General features: G+C 43.0%; 2 protein-coding genes across 8 annotated transcripts; both read right to left on the bottom strand.

Annotated features, from left to right (window-relative positions):
- Positions 1 to 756: 756 nt before the first annotated feature.
- On the bottom strand, positions 757 to 6,949 carry snorc (secondary ossification center associated regulator of chondrocyte maturation). The gene is made up of 3 exons (XM_072364460.1): positions 6,243 to 6,949; positions 2,496 to 2,660; positions 757 to 1,754 (listed from the first exon to the last, which is right to left on the bottom strand). Exons 1-3 carry the CDS (start codon positions 6,313 to 6,315, stop codon positions 1,645 to 1,647), a joined length of 348 nt encoding a protein of 115 aa, XP_072220561.1. The 5' UTR covers positions 6,316 to 6,949; the 3' UTR covers positions 757 to 1,644.
- Positions 6,950 to 8,606: 1,657 nt separating this feature from the next.
- On the bottom strand, positions 8,607 to 24,094 carry gigyf2 (GRB10 interacting GYF protein 2). 7 transcript variants are annotated; one of them, XM_072364442.1, is made up of 29 exons: positions 24,005 to 24,094; positions 22,129 to 22,180; positions 21,768 to 21,939; positions 21,488 to 21,583; positions 21,158 to 21,266; positions 20,310 to 20,415; positions 20,129 to 20,202; positions 19,981 to 20,016; positions 19,656 to 19,832; positions 18,688 to 18,899; positions 18,410 to 18,557; positions 17,542 to 17,793; positions 17,260 to 17,429; positions 16,864 to 17,020; positions 16,586 to 16,752; positions 15,152 to 15,246; positions 14,359 to 14,487; positions 14,098 to 14,228; positions 13,911 to 14,011; positions 13,608 to 13,748; positions 13,351 to 13,509; positions 13,028 to 13,273; positions 12,819 to 12,941; positions 11,639 to 11,878; positions 10,970 to 11,166; positions 10,707 to 10,858; positions 10,421 to 10,614; positions 9,499 to 9,640; positions 8,607 to 9,402 (listed from the first exon to the last, which is right to left on the bottom strand). In XM_072364442.1, exons 2-29 carry the CDS (start codon positions 22,164 to 22,166, stop codon positions 9,335 to 9,337), a joined length of 4,032 nt encoding a protein of 1,343 aa, XP_072220543.1. In that variant the 5' UTR covers positions 22,167 to 22,180; positions 24,005 to 24,094; the 3' UTR covers positions 8,607 to 9,334. The 7 variants fall into 7 exon arrangements, with proteins under 7 accessions (XP_072220543.1, XP_072220545.1, XP_072220548.1 ...); XM_072364444.1 differs by having other exon boundaries at positions 13,608 to 13,745; XM_072364447.1 differs by having other exon boundaries at positions 19,731 to 19,832.
- Positions 24,095 to 25,296: the final 1,202 nt, after the last annotated feature.

Below are 25,296 nucleotides of genomic sequence, written 5' to 3'. Positions count from 1 at the left end.
TAGCACAAACATAAAAAAAAACTGGGTGCCTGAAATCAAACTAAGGAAATGTTTCTGCTGGCAAAGCCATATGTCTCGCATGACTGTTTTTGATTGTGGTTTTTGTTTCCCCGAGACTGAAATTTCCATTACAAGAGGGGTGAACATTTAGCTCATTTACGTTGAGGCATTCAGAAAGAAGAGGCCTTGAACATGTGACTTTACACATTTGTATGTATTCGCTTTGTTTTTTCAGTCAGTTACCTGATTGTTTTTTTTCTGCAGTGACTGTTAATAAGTAAGGTTTTTGTACCAGTTTTTGGTGAGGCTGGTGTAAGACTGAATCTTCCCTTGTAATCAAGAATGACTGATGCCTGTGTTCAAAGTGAACGTGAAATGCTGCGGAAGCAGATTTAGGCTGTGATTGTGTTTGAGGGTTTCCTGGTTTCAGATGGTGAGATGATTTAACTGAATTTCTTTGTGCGAGAATGTTTTGTCGCCTCCTTTAATTAACTAAGAGACTCAAGTTTGAACGCAGCAAAAGGGAAATATTGTGAATAAAGGGGATGAAATCAGTTTTAACTTCCCCTTTCGAGAAAGTTTTCTGTGAATACAACTGAATCTGCTTGGCACACTGCCACCTGCTGTTATAAATAAAGTGATCTGAGCACGGAAAACGTACATCTTGACTTCATTTTTTACTCTCTTATTTGTGGAAGGTATCTTGATAGTTCTGATTTTTACAGTAATTTAAATCAGTTTTTTTAAAGAACAACATCTGATCAATTTATTTATTCAACATAGATTTGGAAAGTGACATCACCATAGCAACAACCAGCTGTTTAGCAGAGGACTGAAGCACACAGAAAAAAAATAAAACAAACTTAATACTGAAATAATTTCTTTTTTTTTTTTAAAATACAAAAAGACAATGTACCAAAAAATACCAAGTTCACTGTGGACACACATTCATCCAAGCTATACCCTCATATTTGGTCTGCAGGTACAAACAACCTACTTACTGTTTCGTATTCACAGACAGCCTTTTTAGAAACACTCTCTTCTTATTTTGACTCTGCAAATGTTTGTAAATGGTGTAATACAAACTTCTAAACTTGTTTAAGTGTGACACCAGCGGAATAATTCCGAAATTATTTTGGCATAAGGTTTAATCATTTCGAAATTCTTATAAAAAGCTCGTGTGGAGGCCTGCCAGTCAGATACGTCTTTCATCGTGAACAGAGGACAAACGGAACACTAAACACTTTTTGTTCAAATTACAGCAAGAACACCTAAGATAGATACGTAGAAAGAAAAACCTACGGGGAAACAACATTTTTAGAGCATGAATGAGAGATCTTTATGAGGCAAGTAAAAAGCACAACAAAATCCAAATGACGTGGTACGATCGCACTGGTAGAGCCAGCCAGTTTCTAAGGAAAAAAATAAATGCAAGTGTTTAGAGTTCTGTTGTGAGTTAAGGGACCTGCCGCAATTTTCAGCATCTAAAGCAAAGCAACTCATCTCTGGAGGAATGATGAGTGGGTGAGCTTGGAGTTGATATCGACATGAGAGTCAAACGGCTGATACACAAACACTCATGCTGTACAAACATACATGCAAACACTTGCACACACACACACGGATGATAGAGATGTATTCACTCTAGGAGGCCATGAACTTCCTGAGTGTGATGACGATGAGGGCGAGGAGGACCGACGCTCCCAGAGAGACGGCTATAACGATGGCTGTGATGGCTCCGGGCCCCAGAACACCTGCGTGCACACACACACACACACACACACACACACACACACACACACACACACACACACACACACACACACACAGGTTTACTAAAAATTATACACAGTGATCTGCACACCTGTATACATTAGACACAAAAAAAACACATTTCGAGGCACTGGCTAATGGATGAACCAGCTGGTTAAACACAGCCAAAAGATGTGCAGACACACAGAGGCTCTAATTGTAGACACACATTTCAGCAAAAAGGGGAGGAGTTAGAAACATTGTTGGTTAGAAAGATATGTTGTCATTGTACCAGGTTGGCGTGAGGGTAACATTCCCCTTTGTGCTGCCTGCAACCACGCAGATGGGGTCCTGCGCCACCACCTACACTTAGGTACTTGAAATACTGCCCATATTCTCACACTCTTAGACAAATTATACGATATTGTCACAGCAGCAAACCAAATGTGACCAGAAGTCTGAGACAGTGCATCTTTCCATAGATCTTCTCTGATAAAAATCTGGTTAGATGTTTTTTTTGAAGATGGAAAGTTTCCAATCCAAAGTCTTGCGCTCAAATACCCCTGCAGGGTTGTTTTTGGGTTGGGCACAGTAGGGATGGCTACGTGGGTGTCTGGTTCTGCTGTTTGAGGGTGGGCTTTTGACAAAATGGCACCCGTTTTCAAGATGAGGATGAAGCAATTGTAAAACACATTAACAATCTGATCCAGAGAGCTAATCAGTCAAAGACGAGCCAGCCTCACCTTGATCCTCGTCCAAGGTCTGGGAGTTCGTGGCTTCCGCATAGTCATAAGTAAAGGGTTCTGTCATGACCTGCAAAGGGTCTTTGGTGGTGACATCACTCGGTGGATCTCCAGAAATGGTGTCCTGGTGGTCTCTGCTTGCGAAGGAGGGGTCTGCCACTGTCTCTGCAGAACAAGGAAAAAAATGCTTTGAAGCTTCTTTCAAACGCCCCTAATCTTGAGGCAGCTATGAAATCACTCGATACCTGCACCGGCTCCGACTGCCTGCATCGCATCGTGTGTTTTCTTAAAGGCAGTAACATAACCGACGTGGCACACAGCTTCGCTAATGGGCCTGCTTGTCTTTTCTTTGGAGGCTTTTGGGTTGCAGAAGGGCATGCACAGGCCCCTCTGTAACGACTCCAACAACCTCTCTCTTGTCTAACCTCTCAGGTCTGAGCATAACGATGTCTTTGTAGAGGATGGACATTTTGTCAGTTAAGGTCACAGGTAGCCCCATGTTTCTCTTTTTTTCCAGTAGGCCTCAACCAAACTTCAGAGCAAACAAACAGACAGACTGTGCTGGCTGTATTTAAAGTCGTCTGCGCCCATCTTCGATCGTCTGTTCTCGTTCCATTCCTCTCCTCTGAACATGAGACTTTTCACACCTCTGCTGTAGCCAGAGAAACAGTGTCTCTCTGGGCCACATCTTTCTGTTTCTTAAGTCCACTTTTGGAGCCAATTAGAAATGCTAAATTGAAGAGTCAAAACAACCGTAACAGCTCTGTGATTCAGATTGCTGCTATCGCTCGGGAAACAGAGGAGCTGTATAGCTTTTCTTTTGTATTCCAGGTGGACAGGGGATACAAATGTAATCATCATCTGTTGCGGGAAAAGAAAAAATGGTTGCACATGCCCACCAACTGAGAGTGATTTAGTTATCCTATCCCCATTTGCTTGCATACCAGCACAGCCATAATCAAAACATATTTACACTCAGCTAACTTAACACTACTTATTAATTTTGCACCATTTCACCTTCTGAGACATTTCTTCTCTGCTATCTCTGTAAAGAGGAAAAATGACAGAAGTACTAAAAGCTTGTGCACGTGATATCATATCAAGTAATCACATGAAAACATTGACAACTTCGATGCGGTATCTCCTAAAAGGCTGAAGTGAACGTTCACTATGAGTATTTTGATGATGTTTACTAAGAGCTGTGTGCAGCTTCCTGTCTTGTAGCTGGCTGATGGCCCGGAGGCCCGGGCCTGTGGCCAGCTGAGCCATCAATGAGGCCTTCAGCCGAGGGCACAAAAGGGCGCTTGTGCGGTCACACAGGGCGGCAGGCTGCAACCAGTAACAACCGGGCAGGCCCAAACTAGGCATCAGCTCGGCACTGGATGTCAAACAAACTTGTTTATTAAATAGTCTCTGTGTGTAAAAGGTTGTGCCTTTGGACATATTGATTTAATAAGAAGGCAAAAAATAATAACATGATGTTTTCTGGGGATGTTTGTTTCCACCAGGATGGGTTTAATCAAGACCGTGATTGAATCTGCGGGAAACAAATCTTCAACCTTAACACATGAGCCCAGATATCCCCCTAGATGTTTTCATAAATATAATATCTGTTAAATAACATCAGTTTCTTGAACATAACAACTCTGTGTTTATATGCAAATTATTTCAGCGTTTTCTTTGGCTATTTCAACTGTTTCAAAATTATTTTGACTGTTTCTAGTAATTTATGATTATGATTCAACAAGCTCTCTATGTTTTTAGGTAACTACTTCAGCAGTTGAATACAATTTTGTTAGCTAATGGTAACATTCAAATCTATTTAAACTATTGAGCTCAGATTTGAACTATCTCAATGTTTGTTATTTTGTTTTTTTTGCCTTCATCAAATTAAGCATGATTTACTTTTTTTTTTGTGACTGTTCATCTTTTATTCATGTTTTTTTCTAGTTATAGTGGTATCTTACAGTATTTAAGGAGGTATTTAAATTGTAGCAGTAGTTTAACTGTCGTATATTCATCATACATCTGTTTGGCTGCTTATTTACTGCTGTTGGCTGGAGTCACTATTTGTTCATTGTCGCTTGCTAACAAAGCAAGGAAAAGTTTATCTGTTACTTTCAGCATACTATGTGCTGTCATCTCTTACTTTTTACAATCTTTGAGTAGTTCATTTTGAATTTCAGCTGTTTCGACTTCCCTCTGCTTTTAGAAAAACATTTAAAATGTTTATCCTTTAGCTGAACATTCTAGCGAGCTGATTGTTGCCAACTACTTCAACCTCTTCTTTAAATGATAACCGGACTGCGCACTTTTCTTATCTTTCTGATTTTTCAGTCGCAAAAATATTAGAATATATATAAAAATATATATAATATAAACTGATGATACATCAAAATGCTGAAAACTGTCATTTGTACCATTAACCAACTACATCCATGGTTTTTTTTTTGCTTAGTTTTTTTTCATCTACTATCCTCCTATAATGCTGTACAAGCTTTAGCTTGTCTGACGGGAGGATGATTTCAAATACTAAAAACATAGAAGGCCATTTGTTGGTACCTCAGCGCTCCTTGGTCAGGATTTCACACCAGCCAGACAGAGGACAAAGCATGCAGACGAGTGTGTGTGAAAAGTAACCTGGCAGCGCATCTAAACCGCGAGTGATGAAGCCCAAACATGACATCAGTTCGCTCTGTGTGCCCTTGTTTCACCCTCTTGAGTCACCACAAGTAGAGGCTACATAAATAATAATGACGCGTATGTTCTGGAGTTTTTTTTTTTTTAATTACGAGAAGCAGCGAAGATTGAGTAAAAAAAACCTAAACTAATGATGAGGATTTTTCTCTGTTTTTTTTTTTAATGGACAAGTCATATGCTACTTCAAGAGAAGATCTTTTCAGATTCTGGCTACCGCAGTTATGATTTTGTGCAGTATGACAGTTCACAGCTTTTTTTATTTTCTCTCTAAGCAGGAAACGGAGGACATTGAAGCCTTTGTTCTTCCCTTTTCACCCCATCGTCCTCTTGACCTGCACTCTGACCTGTGGGCCTGAGAGCTCCTCTGCAGTGGCCAGAGATTTTAAGAGTGGATCTGAGAGATGTTGCAAAGAACAACAGGGGGAAAAACTGACAGAAGAGAGTGATTAAAAAAAGCGCTGCGATGTGCTTCTCTGACACCTTTTAAACAACACCTTCTCCGAGATGAAATCACTGCTGGGTGAAGACTTTTTAAAAAAAATTTCTTTGAATCTTTCGCAGCACCTGAAATACTATTATTACACCGAGTTATTTCAGCTCAGCAAAGGGGTAATTAATAGTTGTTTTTTTTTAGCTTTAAATAAACATCAGACGTCATGAAAGCAACTGAGTCATACTGCCTGTCAAAGAGTAGCTTTCACAGCTCTCAAAGCTTTAACAACTGCATCATTTACATCAGGCTGCTGACCCACATATGCACACAGGCCTATCTGTGCGTGTGTGGCAAAGAGCTCAAAGACGACACAGTCACCCAAAACTTTGCCTTGATACCAGCAGTAAAGATAACTATACAATCTGATATAAGCATTTTTTTTTCTCTGAGCTTTCTCATTAACTTTAGAACAAAGGAAGAGGTTAAAAACGATTGATCAAAGTGATTCATCTTCTACATACTTCCTGTAAATGCTTTCATTATTTGTCTTTATGGAACACTTCAATTCACTATCAACACAACACATTTCAAATGGTGCTCGCCAGGAGGTTTACCTGCGTTTACAAAGTCTACCAAGAGGCCGAAGAGTACCAGCAAGACAACTCTGCAGATAATGCTGCGAACCATGGCGGCTGCGAAGGATGAGCGTCTCCAAAACTCCTCGAGTGGTGACTTCTAATAAGCAGCGGACTCTGGCAGGGGGAGCAGGACAGGAGCACGCGGGAGCCGAGGAGGGGAAAAGGTAGGCAGCTGAGGGGTGAGAGAAGGGGCGGAGCAAGGTGGGCGCAGTGATGTTTGGACAGTGCACACTTTGTGAACACATCATCACACAGCCAACCCACCTCAAAACTCCTCTGCATAGGCTGCATAGTTGGGTGTGAGGGGTAAACACTGTGTGTGGAGGTCACTCCACAGAGCTCTCTGCACACACTTTACTCTCATTGGAAATATCTGACTGCGTGCAGAGAGACATCACTGATAAAGGAGTGGGAACTTACTTTAAAGCAGATGTATCATACTGCCCTCTTTCCATCTATTATTTTATTACTGCATCAAGTTAATGTCGAACATCTTCGTGTTAGCCCAGCATTTTATAATAGTTAAAAAGTTGTGGTTTATGTTCGTTCGCTAACAGTAGAATTACTCGTGCTACATCCACACTTAAATGTCTGCGAACATCTTTCATGGGCAAAGCTACTCAGCTGGCAATAAGGCAGGAAGGCGTCCCTATTCTTTATTAGGCTTCACTTGAGATGCAACTAGTGACTGAACTTTCCCACCAACACAGAACCAGCTCTGCTGAAGCCCAAATCATGACATAATCATCAAAAAGTACATCTTACAAGGGCAAGATAATAGAGGAATTGAATAAAACTAATGCATTAAATTTGCATTGCATGTACTCAGCACAATATCTACTAAGGGCTGATGTTAACTTTGTTGGGATTAAAGCTCTAATCGGTGGTCCCATTTATGTTCAAATTCCTCATGTCTGTATCAAGACGTATCGATGGGAGCCACATAAGGTGCAAGAGGTTGCAAAATAAATCCACTATCCGCAGAGTTATACCAAAGTTCTTCGTTGAGGCAAGCTGAACTTGCTGAAGGACCACATCTATCCACCATTCAAGCTTCCAAGACGACAGTGCCAGGAGTCACTGGCCTCAAATTGTTATTAAGTGGTTCAGGGAGCACAAAACGTCGTTTTTACCCATAAACTGCCCACCACAGTCCACACCTTAACCCCATTCAGAATATTTGAAGTGTGCTGGAGTCACTCCTGACTCTTCAATACAAGATATTGAGAAATTAATGTAAATTTGAATGGGAAGGAATGTCATGACATTGCATTAGGTTACTGAAAAGGCCACAGCTAATTTGCTCAGTAATGCTGTTACTAATCTAATAATGCTCTCTGTTGGATTCCCCAGAAAGCTGATCATCTGCCAAAGAAATACCTTCCTCTGGTGAGATTTGTTATCCATCAGTGAGACTGCAGCAGTTCAGCTTACGTCATTTTGGAGGCGATTTTATCCGGTCAAACTTACGATTTTGGGAAATAAAAAATAAGTACCATAGTGCTCATTTAGACCTGGTGGTCACGGTATCATGGGTCAACAGCTAGGCTTCTACCGTCCTACAGCAGATAACTGAACACATTCATTCATTCCTTTTTCTGTACCTCCCTCATTTCATTCAGGGTCGCGGGGACTGGAGCCTATTCCAGCTGCCTTTGGGTGAAAAGCAGTGTTACACCCTTTCATAGTGTAGCAAAAAAACAAAAAACATCCATTTTTGGTCTCTTATAAAATGAAGAAAAAAAAAAAAAAGAAAAAAACTGGGAAATGTACAGGTGCTTTTCTTTGAAAGGAACTGGTGGGTTTTGTTTCCTCTTCAATGGTTTAACTGTGACTCATTCGACCTCACGCAAGCACCACCGCGGACAAGCTTTTTTTTCCCCCTAAACGTGTTGTTCAGACTGCTCAAAGTGAGCTTCAGCTGGTGGGACAATAACTGCTGTCAGGGGCAGTCAGTCAGATCTGAAAAGGTAAGTACCAGATAAGTACAGGTACTTATCTTTTCAGATAAGTTGTTCTATATATACACGTCTAGTTCTATAGTCCATTGACGGGTACTTTTCTTTTCAGATGAGTACCTGACAATGGACTATAGAAACGAAACAAAAAAGTGAAGTATTTTCAGTTTCATCATCAAAAAAGCAGGATGAAAAGGAATTGTAGATCCAATTGCTTTTTGAGTCATTTTAAAAATCACTGTTCAATTTAATCATTTTAAGCTAATCACTGGATCTTTGTAAAATGTGACTTCATGTGCTGGGACGAGATTTTTTCTTCTGAACGGTTCAGACACAGATGTGAAAAGCTTACACATCAGACCGTTTTATTTATTCCCCCCCCCATACTGCAATAAAAAAGTATGACTCCAGCAGATAATTTTCATATATTATAATACAGATGCAGAATTGAAAGTTTATTCTTTAAACAGCCTAGTATTTTACAAGAAATAGATAACTAGTTGGAACTTTTGAACATGTCCTTAAAACAGGACATAAGAGGGCACAAATCCTTGGGCTCTACTTTCCCGTCATTATCCACGAACACCCAGCTGAAAGGAGGGAGGGGGGGAAGAGAAGAGGTGGAGGAGGTGGTGAGGAGACAATAAATAAAACAAAATCAATGGATATAATCTTTCCCCATACTATCCCGTCCAAATATCATCCACACCTTAAAAAAAAAAAAAAAATCCAGATGCAACAGAGGCCAAAACCTGAAAGCTGTCGTTTTTGTGAGTTTGAAAATGATGTGAATCTGGATCGAGCAGCTGATGCTGAACAGATATCGGCACATCTGCAGCCTTCCTCCAGAAACTTGAGTTCAAATCCTGATTAGCTGGTCGGATGTTTCGTTCACCACTTTGCTCCAGTTGCGGGTCCGTTTGCAACAGGAAAGCACACCCTGCCTAAGACGTTTTGGTTTGTTCGCAATTTTAACATCTATGAGAGACGCCCAGAGTATGCCTGATTAATGGGAAACTGACAGATAAAGGTGAGAGCTGTGGGAGCAGATTGGGGCAGGGGTTTGGGTAGAACAGCTGCTGTTCAAACTGGATACAGTCAGTCAGTCTCTTAAAAGTCCTCCAAAGTCTCAATTTCTCCCATATTCAATCTCTCAGATGACGCATTCACAGAGAAACCTGAAAGATGAATAAACGCAGGAAAGTTACAGTCAGCATATGGGATTAGAAAAAAGAAAAAAAAATTTGATTTCTCCAATGGATGTTTGCTCTCACCTAAAAGGCTCGGGTCTGCCCGGACCATCTTCTGCTTCTTTTTCTTCTTCCCTGAGGTGACGGTCTCAAAGCGCTGCTGCTGGCCAGTCGTATGGTTGGACTGGTAGAGTGATGAAGATCCTGTTCCGCCCCACACAGAATCCTTAGAAAGAAACATCGGAACGTAAGACAAACACTTCAAAAATGTATGCAGAAATTCCAGCTGTAAGGGATGACATCACTGTGTATGTCGCATACAGTTCTGTGATTGGTCTCAATGTGGCGAGCAATATGTAGTGGCGCGAGTGGCTTCTCCGTCACAGAGGTGTCGCTGCTAGGTGAAAGTTACTGCGAACTACTCTACAACGACGAAAGTGAAGAAGAAAACCATAACCCCGTCAAGAGCAGGAGCAGCACTGTCCTCAATGGTCCGCATGCTCACCTCTAGCCTGCAGAAGTTGAAATTTCAATAGGTGTGTTATCACCATTATAGTCTGATATAGTATTTAGAATATTGTTAAAGGACTTTTTTTTTCCCCTTAAAAAAAAGGACTTAAGTGTATTGTGTTACCTTTTCTTTGTTATGAAACAGTGTGCTTCACTTGGGAATTATCGCGGCCTTTAAAGATGCAGTAATGATAATAATAGATCGGTTTGCTGTTCTTTGCCCGCTAAGTTACAAATTTTGACTGGTGCACGACTACGTGCCGCATCGCCCTTTTCAGGGTGCGCCCCAGGAGGAAATACGTCATTTTGACTTCACGCACGCGTCAACTATAAAACAAGCTTTAGAATCCACGTGTAAACTACTTTTGGGACGTGAAAGCGAACACGTCTCCGTCTGATCTCATTAACAGACAACTCTGCGGATAAGAAAAAGAAAAACTGGAGCGAAACGTCTGGGTCGTGCGTGCTGAGCTCTCATCAGTTTAAGTGGACTCACCTGTTGCTGCTTCAGGGCTTGCTGTTGGTTCTGCGGTGTCTGTTTCTGTTGGTTAGCGTTCTGTTTGGCACGGCGTTCCAGGAACTGCTTGGCAAAGTCCTTGGCCTCGGGAGTGTCCCCCAGATAGGCTCTGACATAGTCATGCACCTCATATGGAGAGTCCACTTCCTTCAAGAAGGATGCAAACGTAGGAACTGGCAGAGACAGACGGAGAATACTTGTAACTCTGGACTCCAATCAACAGGTGTGGGTAAAGTAGTTCAGAAGCAGTGTTTGGAAGACTTACCATCCAGATTATTGGCTGTGTTCAGGGTGTGCAGGGTTTGTTCACACCACTGCATGAAGGTGTCCTGCTGACTCTTATTGACTCCTTGAAACAACTTTAGCAGCTTTTCCTCCTCCTCTACCTTCTTACTGACTCGACCACTCACAGAGTTACTGTATGTGCACAAGACAAGACAAAAGTCAGCAACATCTGTGTATTCTTCATATGGTAAAGCTATGCTTTACATCAGACCATTTTCTCATTTGGCGACCCGAAATGAATACCTGAGGTTGGCGTTGCCCTTGTTGTTCTTTTGAGCGTTGCCTTTTTTGGTCGGGGGAGGCTGTTGGACAGCCTCTTTCACAGCTTCATCCCAGAAGCCCATGTTTGAGTTGTGGGTATCACCCCAGATACTGCTGGAGTCTGAACCCCAGTTAGTGCCGGTGGTAACGGCCCCCCACACCGAGTTACTCAGGGATGTCTGTGAAGGAAGAGCTGCTGTCATCACGAGGCAATTCAGAGCGACACCGACAATAACTTTAAATATAGATTCATCTGCCCATCTTTTAATAAACCATCTGGGCTTTGAGATATGAGAAAATGGGGATGGATGCCCACTTATAGTTCAAAGCCCAAATCTTAGCTTATTGCAACAATAAATCAAGCAAACGCAGTATATCCTGAGGAGAGTTGTGCATTTGGGGATAAAAAAAGTTACATGAAATAAATCATTATCAAAATGGTCTGTTGATTATTAAATCCTTCAGAATGAAAGAACCCAGCTGGAAAACCTATTTGCACAGTTGTTAAGTTTAATTATTAGGAGCTATTCTGTCATAAATTAAAGCATCTACTATTAGTTGTGCGGCTATCAATACTGACCATCTAAATTGTTTCTGGGGCCGAATCCACGAAAATTTCAAATACAAGAGGGGAAAAAAGCATCTACGTACAGTCTTGTTTTGGGGTCTGGGCTGTGGGGTGGCGATGGGGTGTTGCTGTTGGTGGTGCTGCTGCTCCTTCCGCTGCTTCATCTGCTGGGCTTCCTCCCTCTGAATCTCCAGCAAAGACTTTGTAGCAACGGGCTGTTTGGCGACATTACCCCAGCCAGACAGCTTGGCGTGGGACTGCTGGGTCTGTTGCAGGGCCTGCTGTTGCTGTAGCTTCAGGAGCTCTTGCTGCTGACGTCGCTGCTGTGAAGGTGATAAGGGCATAAATATGCATAAAATGGCACCTTTTTTTTTTTTTTTTCCCCCAATGGCAAGAAACAGATAGCATTGCTTCTGAAATTAACTGACGAGAGAGAGCGATATGCGGCGCGGTGCCTAAAAAATTCTGAGAGGAAGTTTTACACCAAAGCAGGTTCAGAGACAGAGTCTAACTCAGAAGCAGTTCTTTCTGTTCGGACCACCATAAAAACTCTTTGCAAAGAGCTGCTTACGTTGGGGGCTGGGGGAAGGGTTACGGAGGCAAACCAGACTAAATTAAATGTGACCACCATGTTCACAACTCGGCAGCCAGTGTGACCTATTTGGGCTCAAGTCAAGACTGAACAATAAAAAAAAATAAAAAAAATTAAAAACAGTTGCAGCAGTGGAAGAACGTGAGCTCATTGTTGCCCTAATTTTTCTGCTGTTTAATGTTTCGATATCGCCTGTTGTGTTTATGAACACCGGTGGATTCACAGGGAGTGACCACAAACACGAAATGTTGTTTACAACAGCTTTCCAAGACTAGACCGGTGACATTAAGACTTCTGAGGAACTGAAACGAGCACTGATCTGTTGTTTTTGTGAAGGTAAATTGTTGTTGTGCTCTGTGGTCGTCGACAGAAACTCAGAATAGACAGAGGGACAAGGGGGGGGGTTCAACCACACGTTGAAGAGATGTCTACAGTGACGCAAAGATGTGGTTCTGTGGTGAATCTCTGGCTGTGGAAAAGCAAATCTAAAATCTAAAACAATTTATAACCAGCCCAAGCACCAAGCAACAAAACAAAACTCAATCCTATCAGATAGAAATGCACAGCCCTCAACCCTCCAATCAGACAACAACGAAAGCGGTACTTTGCTGAAAATAGAGCCATCAAACAACACCAAGCCGAGCTGGAGATCCGCTGCTCGCTATTCTCACCTCCTCCCGAGCCAGTCGTTCTCTCTCTTCTTCTAGCTTCTGGATCTCGGCCAATGACAGTGCATTCTGACTCTGGCTCATAGTGTTGGCTGACTGTTGTCCCCACTTAGAAGAGGATGGAAGCTGCAAAGCAGAAGGAGGAGTTTTGTGGACCTCAGGTATACTGTGAACATCATATGATGCATGACTTGATGGCCTCGAGCCCTTACCTTCATTTGTGCAAGCTGCTGCTGTTGCTGCTGCTGTTGCTGCAGTCTTCTGAGGGCCTCTTGCTGCTGCTGTCTCTGTCGCTCCTGCTGTCTTTGAGCCTCCTGCTCCCTCCTTTTTTGCTCCTCCTGTTGCTGTGCTAGAGCAGCTGCTGCTGCAGCGGCGGCAGCTGCTTCTTCCTCTGCCCGCTTCTCCTCCTCACGCCTCCTCAAAGCTTCTAGTTCTTCCTGCTTTCTGCGCTCCTCTTCCTGATGAAGCAGAGAATAACACGTTTAATCAAACACTGGCATAAAATAGTTAGTATATCGCATCCTTGCTTGCTTACCTGTTTGCGAAGGAACTCCTCTAGTTTCTTTCTTTCTTCCTCTTCCCTTCGCCTTTCCTCTAATCTTCGGAGAGCCTCCTCCTGTGCCAGTCTATCCTCTTCCTCTTTTTGTCTGCGCTGTGCCTCTTCTTGCTCCCTTTGCCGTCTCAGTGCTTCCTCCTAAAGAGTTCCAACATGTGGTCAGCCTCACTGAAGGAGGAGTTCCTCAAAGAAAGAGTGACTAACTTTTTCAAACCGATCCTGCTAAAACGCTCGACCTGTTTTTGCCGCACCAGCTCCTCTTCTTCCAAGCGCTTCCGTTCCTCCTCCTGTCGTGCCCTGAGGGCCTCCTCCAAACGTTTTCGCTCCTCTTCCTCCCGTTTCGCCCTCATCTCTGCCTCGCGTCTCTCCAGCTCCTGCTGTCGGAGGACAAAAATTAAAATACATTTAAGCGTATTCTTCATAGATGCGGGCTTGCAAAACTGAAAGATTTCAAGCTTTCTCATCATAAAAAGCGTTTATCCAACGGAGGCAACTCCGCATAACCACTTCCACTGAAACAGAGGAGAAATGCATCTTACCTTTGCAGACTTTGCCTTCTCAAATTGTTGCATCTGCTCGATGGTCGGGGCCTGTGCCATGGAATCTATAGGCAAATCCCAGACACTGTTGCCTTCCCATGCTGTTGAAATAAAATGAATGTGATGAATAAGAGCATTTCGTTTGTCAGTGTTCCAACGATGCAGGGCATGAAAGTTAGAGACTCACAGTTTGCAGCAGCTTGTGGGAGGTTCGGTGTGCAGGAAGCCTGAGAGGATGGGTTCTGCATTTCCCACACAGAACCTGAGTCTGGTACAGACAAAGATCGGGTGACAGGAGGTAGAAGGTTCTCTGATACTCTAAGAAAAAAAAAATTAAACCATAAATGAATGCAATGCTTCCATGATGATGACAAAAAAATATGAAGTTCACTCTATATAAGGTTTGATGTGATTAAGAGGCTTGGGCACAAATGTAGCAGTTTTCAACCTTAACTTAAGAGCCTGGTATTGCTGTAGAAGCAGGTTGATCTGCTGTTGGTGCTGCTGCTGCTGCTGAAGAGGAGCTGAGCTGAGAACCGCAGCCTTCTGTTGAGCCAGCGCCTGGGCATACTGCTGCCTGTAGGAGGGCGAGGAACAAGGTGAGGAACAGAGGAATAAGGGGAAGCAACGATGTCAATCAGTGGATAGTATAAACTGTTGAAAGCTCGAAGCGGGGAGTTTCATTTTGAATTCGAACTATACAGAAAGCAGGGCAGCGCTACAAAAGCAGCAGCTGCAGCTCAAACAGAACTCATTTAAGTTCAGCCGTTACTTCATTAGCTTCATGACCACCTCCCCTCCCCTACAGCACAATGTGAAGAACAAGGGTCTGTGAAAAATACTGAGAAAATAAAATAAAGAAACATGAAGTATGTACTCAATGGAGCAAATAACTGTCAACTTCCCACAGGCCAGTGACAGCACATGAGGAACCAGTAAAACATATCTGTGGGACCGTGGGGCAAATAGGGGAATGATGTTATGAATGGACACGGGAGAAACTTCGAAGTTACGACAGTTCCATCTGGTTAGCCTGTGTATAAGAGTCTATTCAGGCTTTTCTGCGCTGATCTGAGAAACTAAATTAAAACTAACTAATAATGGCAGAAACCCTCATCTCAGAAGCCAAAGTCTGTTTGGGAAGTAATGCCGCAACTAAAAAACAAACAAAAAAAAGTGTGGTTCGAGAAGGAAGTCTGCACTGAGTCTTTCTTAAAGTGTCAGGGGTGAACCTGGCGTACCTGAGGAGGTATTGATATTGGAGCTGCTGTAACTGGTAAAGGTTGAGAGCAGTGAGCTCCTGCTGCCTCTTTAACCTCTCCTGGTCTCCATCTGCCTGCAAAACACGACACAAGGGTGTTAGAATAAATCACAGCAGCCTATTACAACATTTAAACACAAATTATTTTAGGGTTATGTGATCTTTGCTGCGAAAACTGCTGGATGTTATAATTAAAACACTAAAGAGCGGGTTCGAAATTAATCTACCGAGAGCGGAGAGTGTCTCTGAAGACACTTGACCTCTGTGCCTTTCTGGAAGCAGAGTTTTTAACATCACAACTAGTTTAGAATCACTTCCTGATCCGGCCGACAGCTTAACGAAGTGTCGAAGTGGAAGTCTGAAGCCTGCATCGTACAAAAACTGACGAGGCACTTTCAGAGATGTGGAGGACATCTTTTAGCAGACGCCACGGGTCTACAAGTGAAAAAGGATCAACTCAAAAACACCAATGAATCCCTTTATGTAGGTACAAACTCATCTATGTGGACTCGGACCTCTCTTTGTGTGGCTCTTTTTCAACTGAAGAATGTGGGTTATTCAGTTAAAAAAAAAAAAAAAAAGAAAAGAAAAAAAAAATCCCACAACTCTGTCGGCTTCAGGAGGATCATGTGCCGTGTTGACAGTCAAAACAAAAAGCTTATGAGCAGGAAATATGAGATACAGAGAGAGAGACGGCATGCACTTGCAAAAACCTCAAAGCGCGGCTTCATCTTCACAGAAAAAAAACCCTGTTTTGTTCTGTTTTAAGTGAATTTTAAATGCTGTACAAGGAAACTTTAACTTAAGTTTCGCATATCTTAAGAGATCTGGATTTTTTTTCATGAGGAAGTTTTAAGACCTTTAAACCGAGTGAGTAACCAAACTGTTAAAATAGAAGAAAATGTAAGAGAGAAAAATAACTATTCAGCACATAGGATTCCTCTCCCAAAGCTTACTGATAAAGGGTGGTAGACAGCACCATCTACAGGTCATTGGCCGGTACTGGCGCTAATGCCGAATTACATGAGCCGCTTTTGACAAACCTGAACCAGCTTCGGGTGCTTGTGACTTTAAAAGCATCTGAGAGCCATTCGGCCTTCCTGAACATCCGGGAGCCATGTATAAAGTTGTATAAAGTTTGAAACTACCTTCTGAGAACTGTCTGTTACTAACCATTAACGGCAGCGAAAAGACTGCTTTGGTGAATAAAAAAAAAAAAAAAAAAGCTGCACCAACTGGTTTGTGGAGTTGGCGATCAAAACTCCACCTTCAGCCCCCGAATCCAAGTGGTCGGTGGTAAACTAGCCCTGCTTTTCCAAGCCAAGAGCCGTTGCTGTAGCTGTCGGACTAACAAGAACGGCCTCAACGACTTCCACTTGGTGGCAAATGGATCCCATTTTGCAGAGGTGCTTACTTGTAGTGGTGGGGGTGCTGGTCCTGGCGTGAAGGGCACCCTTCCCCAAATCTTCATCATCTCTCCCAGAGCTTGAAATACTTCATCACACCCTCTTTTCACTAACAGAGACATGGTGAAGTAACCGGCCTGAAACCACTCCGACATCTCATGATTGCTGAATGGACCTGAGGGAGCAAGAGAGCGAAAGGTCTTTACGGCAGTTATTATAATCAAAGAAAGACAAAAACAAAAACAAAAGTCACATTATTTTCCTCTAAAGTGTCATGCGTTCGCACCCTGGATCTCCCCCTGTGGGTCTTTGTAGGACCACTTGAGAGCAGCTTCGTGGGTGAGAGGCAGGCCTGTGGGCTTGAGCTTCTCCGAGGTCTTTGGGGGAAGTCTGTCGTCATCCACCCCGCTGTCCTGTAGATATGCTACCATCTTTTCTGCCTCCTAGATGAGAATCGGAAAAAGGGAATTACACGACTCGTGGCCCGATTAAAACAGCACAACTTTACGAAAGCAGAGCTTTACAGTTAGTTTGATGGCAATTTATCGGAATCTAAAAGAGCAGTAATGCTGCATCATTACTCAAAAAAACGGCTTCTTCTTAAAATAACACAATTCTTTAAGAGATTTTATGTCAGCAGCACTGATGACACGTGTTCATATCGCAAGCTTACAAAACTTACTTGCTCAAAGTGCTTTAGTCCCTCATCTTCATCAGTTTCATGTGGCACAGAGGTGGGCCTGCCAATAGGTGCCATCATATTTGAAGGGAAGGGTAAAGGATTGTTCTGGGCCACAGAGACTTCTATGGGCTTTTGCTGTGGTAGCTGAACGGTGGGCGACGGAGCAGATACTTCGCATGAACGGATAAATGAAGAAGCAGATATTACTTTTTCCGCTACCTGAAACCTGTACCTGTTTTTCAGTTAAACTTAAGACAAAAAACAAAAAATAAAAAGACCCACCTGCAGGAGCGGTGGAAATGTGGGTCATGGGAAGGGACTCCAGCATGCTTGTAGACATGGGGACATGCAGGGGGGCTTTGCAGGGCTCCGAGGGGAGATCCAGGGGGGGCTGCCGTTCAGCTGGCCTCTCGCTCTCCTCTGTTCTGCTGGGCTGCTTTGGCGACAAACACTGTGCAGGGGGGAGGGACTCCGAGACTGCTGGAGCAACAGGTGCGCCGACAGGTGGAGCCTCCTCTGAAGCGCCGGCCAACTCTGAAACAAACGGTGAAGACGTGGGAAAAAAAGTTCAATTATGGCCGATACGAGATGATGTCTGTGGGGCAGATGTCACACGCGTGCTCTTTGACCCTGTTCATATCACATGTCTCAAACTGAAACCACTCAAGCTTTATTTTGACAGCATCTGCTGCTACTGCGTCTCGCTCAGTCGAGCCTTTCCCTCGCCAAATATTTGAGGTGAACGTGAACATGGTGCAGTTTTAAATAGTATTTCAGTGATTGCGGTGAATATTCGATCCGGACAAGTCGACCGATTCATTTTCATGTGGAATTGTGTCGCCAGCACATCACGAATAATGCTAATTCCACAAGGTAGCATTTAATTTGCTACTGGAACATTCCCACTGCAAGATTTTAGAAATGGGTTCCAAAAGGACTTTGACAATGCAAAAATCTGTCCTGTTCACATCACGTTGTTCAAATTCCAAAAATGAGCGCAGTCAAGATGCCGCAATTACATCTGAGACAGGAGTGTCTGAAAGGCTGAGACGGCAATATGGCCACAATTTGAGTTTCTTTTATGAACCAAACACGTTCATCTGGGCCAGGGCCGAATGAAATAAAGAAACAAACAAAAAAAATCTCTGACCTCTTCGGTCAGCTTCTCTTTTGGCCTCTTTTTCTGTCTCTTTGGTCTCTTTGGGTGGACCATCCTCCTCCTCCAGGCCCTCTTCACACTCTTCCAACGGCTTGAAATCAAGCTCCGCCTCTTCTGGGATGGGCTCCTTCGAGGCTTTCTGATAGCAGAGGAGGGAACACGGTTACAGAAACTCCAGCACAGAGTTCACCCTACAAAGGAAAATGTGCTGTTCCATGATGTCAAAGAGCGCTGTTTATTTAGAAAGCGGTCTGTGTGTAAACTTTTACCTTGAGAGAGAGAAAGGCTCCCGATGAGTCGAACGTGCCTGCCTCTTCGTCCTCATCCTCCAGACACCACTCTGGTAAGCTGTCCCTCTCATCTTCCAGGCTACCGCTGCCTGACCTTGGCCTCCTGTAGCCACGCTCGTCTTCTCTTGCATCGAATGGGAAACGCCGACGCTGGTCTGGGTGTTCCCGCCACCCTGCTGACCGAGGCCCATCTGTGACCACAGAAGGCACAAACCGTGAAACCGTTAATTCAAAAAGGCTTTATCGAAGTCCCGCTAGATTAAACTGAATAGGACACAAACTTGATTTTTCATGTGTGAGTTAGAAGCATAGAGAACTACAGAAAGGAGCGTCCGGTGAAACTATGAACCAAACAGCCATTAGCGCTGATCCACTGAGGACGAGGTGAACAACACCGGATATCTCCTTACAATGCAACTATTGGCCGGAAGAGGGTGGACACGCACGTTTGTGTCATTGTTACTCTAACATGTACAACCCCCACTAAACACTGATGCAGCACATTCACTCTTAGCAGGGGCCTCCATCACAGGGACAATGTGACCGGCTAAAGTGCAAAGGTTGCTCGGGTGCAGTTTGTTGGACACAACCAGGAGCTCAAGGCTTTGACCTTCCATTGATCTGGAGAACAAGCCAAATCAAATCCACAGAGGTCCGACCCTGCAACCCACAGCAGCCAAAGATCTCCAACAACATTAGGCTGGTTGCTTTAATTCAGAGGCTTTACTTGTGCAACTTATGGAGTAAGCAAGTATACATGCGGTTGATATAGAAAATATCCGCAAATTCAAGTTGGTCATGTGGTAAAACAAACAGGTCCTGATACAAATGTACCGTTCAGCTAAAACAGGGAATACAACAAGCATGACAGCAGACCACCGACACATTTATCAAAGACGGTTCATCAAAGATAAATGTATGGGTGACGGGGTTGTTGCCGTGCCCACCTGGGCTTGGGGGGCACCGCCGCTCATTGTCTCGTCGAGAACCTGCCAGGTGCCAGCCCCCCTCATCATCCTCACCGTTCTGATCGTCACGAGAGGTGCGCCAGTTCTCGCTCTCCGAGCGCGTGAAGTCGTGTTTCCTCGGTAGCCCCGTCCCACCGTCCTCGTAGTTGCCTCGGACTGCGCGAGCGGCCGCGGGCGAAGGTGATGGCAAACAGGATCACAAAGACAGCAAAATGAGTTCAACACATTGTACACAGTTAATAAAATATCGGGGAAAAATAACAGAATTTGCCCCGACTCTATTTAAGTCATACGATGCGCTTACTGTGATTGATCTGAAAATGTCCGGGAGCGGCTTCTGCTGTGTTCACAGAGAGAAATGAGCAGGTAAGTCAGAGCACTCTCCAAACAAACAACCAAACAAACAAAAACCGTCATGCGTTGATTCGTCGAGCAACAAAATGGAAACCAACCTGGGTCTTTTCGACCTGGCTTTTCAAATCTTCTATCACCTCTGGGAGGAGGGGGAAAAAAACTAAAGTCAGAACTAAAAGGAAAATAAGAGAAACATTTTACTGAACTTCTGCACAACACCAAAAGCAATGACTGGTCTTGCCAGTGAAACGTGGAATCTGGTCATTTCTATTCCAATACCTTTCTTCCCAGCTTTGAGAGCGGTGCATCTCCCTCCCGCCACGACCGAAGCCTTCCACATCATCAAAACTTCTTTGGTAAAACCCTCCGTCACCTCTTCCCCGCCCTGAAATCACAAGTTGACCTGGGCTAAACAACGACATTCAGGGCTCTTCCTTGTAAAATTCTAAATATCTGAGTCCTTTTTTTTTTACCCAGAAGGCAATGAACCAACATGTATTTTTATCAAACCAACCCTCTCCACGACACACGCCATCCTTCAATATAAGCCACGCCGTCAGGTTGTAGTAAAGTGCCTTTTTAAGAAAAGACTGTTTTCATTTCTACTGCATTTTGTGCGCAGCTTCCAATTAGTTTACCGTTAAGTTAAATGTGGCACAAGACAAGTCATCTAAGACCACCTACCGCCGCTGTTTTTGAGGGTGAAATATCTCCCCTCGAACCCTGTTTAGCCCCGAGTTCCAGCAGTGGAAATGGAAGTAAAAGAAAAGATGTTTAAAAAAAAAAAAAAAAAAAAGGGTTTTCAGTCAATTACGAGTTAAAGCAGCTGGGAGTCAAAAGTATGCCAAGTTAGCAGAAAACTTAGAGAGTACTATTATTAGACCTCCCGTCTCTAACAGCGAGAACATCGGTGGGCTCCTCAAAAGAATCTCAACTATTTGCAGTTGTTGGAACTCCTCTGAGGCCGCAAGCTTGGAACGACTGTAAAGATCAAACAAATGCCAATTTGTAGAGTGGAAACTTTTATTTAAAATCCCACTGCATAAACTGTGCCATGTGGCTACTTATTCTTGAACCAATAAGAGGAGACATGGCCCAGCTGTGTGTGAGCTTGACTCAGTTCTTACCTCTACCTCTTGACGTACTTCGGCCTCTTGATGCCCCGGCAATCGGTCCGCCTCCTCGCCCCGTCAGCCGAAGTACAGCTGCACTGTTTACGGACATGGAAAAATTTCTCTGCAAACACAAACAGTGGGAGGGGAAGAAACGGTCAGCCCGCCGCTCTATATTCTAAACACACTCTGGATTTGGTATTTTAGCCTGCAAAAGTCTTGTGTGTTCCAATACAAGACAATAGGAAGTCAACTGGAATCGGGCCAGTATAACATTAATTTAGGTATAATTCTTTACTATGAAATTACTTTTTTTAGACTGAAAGACACAATAAGTGCTCCTACCTGTTCCTCCTCTGTAAAAGAAACAAGTGCCAGAGGCGGCAAGGGTTCTTCTTGCAATATGGGTAAGAACTCCTTATCTTGTAGGTCTATAGGGATCTGGATGAGAGAAATACACTTCCTTTATCCGTTATCTCACTATTAAAATGAATAAGTCTTTGAAGACTGTGATATGAAACAAGATGCAAGTTAGCTGAAAACCTAGACTTGGCATCGACATGATTTGTATGCAAATAACTAAGACGACATCAACTGCTAAGACGGACATTATGGACCTACCCACCTTGTTATCCTTTACATAAAGTGCTAACATTTCTTCTCTCCCGTAGCGATAGTCTGCAAGTTTATACTTTGGCAATGCAGGTGAGAGGGGTGGAGAAGCAACAACAGTGCTGCTTCCACCACCGCCGCCGCCGCCACCGCTGCCGCCACCACCTCCAGACAGAGCACGGAGCCTGCAGAGTGAGGCAGTGCAGTCAAACAAAATGGACAAAGGAACGGGAGACAACAACCAAAGCTGAGGTGGCAGCTGGCATGTTGGAACATGTATGGAAAAGCTGCATTAGGCTTCAGAAGACAACCTGTCTCCCAACCTACAACTCATTTCTCTCACACCAATCATTCCTTCGTGTTAATTTGATTACCATTCTGGTCCAAAGTTAAGCGTCTGGGTTTCGGCCATTCTTCCTTGAAGTTCTACAAGCATGCAAAGGGAAAGAAAGGATTAGTACCGCACATTTCTGGCTTGCACAAAGATGTAGAATCTTACACTTGTACCTCTGTTGACCTATTCTGTTAAACAAATATGAGCCAATTACTCAGTGGTGTTATTATATTTCATTTATTAGTGGTGTAACATTTAGCTGTACTTTTCAGACTGGGCTGAGTCCAGTAATGTCTTATATCAATGTAACTTATGTCTTATAATGCTCAAATCATCTTAAACCTCTCCAACTTCAGTTTTTTTTGCATATTCTATTCATATAAAAAAAAGTTTTCTGACAGGGTTTAATATATTCCAGCTCCTAAAGATCTATGGCCCATCCCTCAAGCACATAACGAGTGTACGATTTCAATCCGCTGCATCTATTTTAGGAAGTCTCCCAGCCTGGGAGAGCATGTCAAGACACCTGTAATTGACAGCTAAGGTGTTGTTAACTTGAGCAAATAAAACGATATTAAAAAAAAATCCTGTTGTGCCTGCAAGATCAGTCATTTGTTAGCACAAAGCAAGACCTTATAACGTTGCTGGGTTTCCTCAAACATGAAGCAGAAAAGGGGACAGTGGACTCATAGTACCGCAGCACATATGGAAGCCTGGAAAAGCCACGTGTAAGTTGCCAGTTAGAGTAATTAATAGAGCAACTCAATAAGTAAGCAATGACTTAGGCAGTCCGTACGATAACTAGTGTTTATACAAAGCTAAGCTTTTGGCTAACTGAGTTTGCACGATGTTATGAGTCGTTTGAAACGATTTATGTGGAATTAACAGCCAACAGACGAACATGTTCCAAAACAATACAACTTTTGCCAGTCTGCCTAATGTTAAGTTTCGCTTTTGATTTAGGAATGAAGTAGTTTCGATGAGCAGACAAACGAGTGTTAATTACTTGGAAAAATGATGGGATTGTTACCCAACAACTTTACTTTAATGTTTGAGCCGTGTTGTTTTAACGCTAAACACCAACGTAAAGTAAGGAATGCCCAATTAACGTTAGTTAACGCGAGCTCAGACTGAAGCTAACGTTAGTAACGTTGCTGGATATTACTGAAGTTTGCTTTAAAAGCTCAACACGATCCGCGATGGTCTATCAAGAAGGTGAAGAGGAAATAACCCTCACTTGCTATCATTGCGTTAGCTGAAGTTGTGTGCTTACTAAATAAACAACAACACGAACCATTAACTAAACATATTTAGCTGACATTAGCCACCTTTTTTTCTTGGTAGTTAAAAGCTGACCCTACAACCACAGTTAGCTTTACAGCGAGCAACACAGTTGTGGTTAAAGCACCCCTTTACAGCACGCTGTTGCCACAGTATTTTTCGCTAGCCAGCAACACGACAGCCAGCTGTACTAGCACGTTAGCCAGCTAGCTAAGAAGCAATGTTTCATGGCAACGTATCCACATATATGTGTCATACATGGAGATTAACATGCGTGTTGACTGTAATGTAGTTCATCACACTAGTCAAACATCTGACATAAGTGCTCTGACACAAGTTAATCTATATGCTCGATACCTGTAGCTAGCAGGCTAACAGATTAGCTAATAGCTACACGCGGCCTTCTGAGCACCCTGGATTCACAACAACAATTTCTCGCCGAGCCGCCCCGCACTTCACTCGGCCTGGACCTGCAATCAGAAACAGCAGAGTCCGCTGCTGCAAGGCCAAGTAAACATGGTGGTTTAACAGCACTCCTAACCACCCCCGCTCGTCAGAACATGCCCCAGTGACATGGCACTTGACTCAAATGTACGATTTTTCTCGGCTTGTGTATCAAACTTTGGCTGTCTTACCTCTGCTAGTTCTGACAGCACAGGGTTTGTATGCGTGTTGAGTGGCTCTCTCTCTTCGTTTTCCACAAGATGGCTGAGTGTGGGTCACATGACAACACATATAAACCCGTATGCCGTGTTCAGATTTGCTGACTAGTAAACTGTTCCCACTGTATTCATCAGTCATGTCGATCATTGTACACTCAGGCATCTCGAATATGTAACATAATAAGTAAGTGCAGTGGATAGTACTTTGTTTTTTACACATCGAAACTGTTAAGTAAGGGATATGACACAGGCCTTACATGTCACTTAAGTTACCACAGAAGAAACCAGCGTGACAAATTTATTTTCTTAATGTACCATTTTAATGTGATTCGTGTATTCAAACGGTTCTTAGCCGAGCAACAACCCAAATTTCTTGTTCACTGAAGGTCAGGAGGTTAATCCCAAGTATGTCTTAGGTAGCCACTTGTGGGACAAAAATAGACAGAGGACTGTATACTGTCCTAAAAAAAATACAAGCATTTACATAAACATAATATAACATCAGAAATACTATGTCTTAAGTAACCTTTGTGTTATTCTTCTTTCCAATTTTAGTGTTTGTGGAATACATTATAATTCATTATAATTCCATATATCTGAACCAGTACAAGACCTGTTGTAGTTAACAGATTAAAGATAAAAAAAAAAAAAAGATTAAAAATCTTCAGGTATTTGAAGTGTAACTACTCTGATATATAAAAGCTATATTAAGAACAACTGTCACGCAGAATCTTTTTCTGACAGGCCTGCATCACTGAAATTAAGAAGTAGCTCTTGTAACACATATAACTACTGTAAAACCATAGGTAAACAGATCAGTATTCACAGTCCAAGGCTGAATAATGAAACAGGTTAAGAGGCAAATGGATAATTTATTCTTAAATTAGTTCAATACCCAGAAGGCCCATGGTTGCATGCAGGGCAGTGAAATAAACCACGTTTTTCTGACCTCTACCTTCCAACCTGCATGACAAGAGTGTCTATAAACAATTAAATTTCCCTTTAGTGTGGTAATCCTTGTCATTAACAAATGCAAGCCTCCGACAATGGCTAGGTAGTTATCCACCAGCTACCGTTCAACTGTATTGGCTCCTGAAGAAGAAAAAAATTTATGAAATTAATGTCAGCTGCAGTGAATCATGCATTATTAATGAATTTTGCACCCACTGCTTCAACTATGAAAGTGTATTTTTTAAAGAAAACCTGACAGTAGCACCACTAGAGGGCCCCTCAACAGGTTTGTCTGATGAAGTCAAAGTCATAGC

Source organism: Leuresthes tenuis, unplaced genomic scaffold (genome assembly GCF_036924035.1).
Source record: "Leuresthes tenuis unplaced genomic scaffold, fLeuTen1.0.hap1 SCAF_14, whole genome shotgun sequence".
In the NCBI taxonomy this organism is placed as follows: domain Eukaryota; kingdom Metazoa; phylum Chordata; class Actinopteri; order Atheriniformes; family Atherinopsidae; genus Leuresthes; species Leuresthes tenuis.
The sequence above is the reverse complement of the archived record's forward strand: the minus strand, read 5'-3'. Positions and strand labels throughout refer to the sequence as shown.

Coding starts and splice junctions, on each gene's coding strand:
- gigyf2 (XM_072364442.1), bottom strand. CDS start 22,166: ATGGCCGAAACCCAGACGCTTAACTTTGGACCAGAATG. Junction 20,203..20,309: donor TCTCAAAGCTGGGAAGAAAG/GTATTGGAATAG, acceptor TTTTCCTTTTAG/TTCTGACTTTAGTTTTTTTC. Junction 17,430..17,541: donor CATTTCCACCGCTCCTGCAG/GTGGGTCTTTTT, acceptor GTTCATGCGAAG/TATCTGCTCCGTCGCCCACC.
- snorc (XM_072364460.1), bottom strand. CDS start 6,315: ATGGTTCGCAGCATTATCTGCAGAGTTGTCTTGCTGGTACTCTTCGGC. Junction 2,661..6,242: donor GGTAGACTTTGTAAACGCAG/GTAAACCTCCTG, acceptor CTTGTTCTGCAG/AGACAGTGGCAGACCCCTCC. Junction 1,755..2,495: donor GACCTTGGACGAGGATCAAG/GTGAGGCTGGCT, acceptor GTGTGCACGCAG/GTGTTCTGGGGCCCGGAGCC.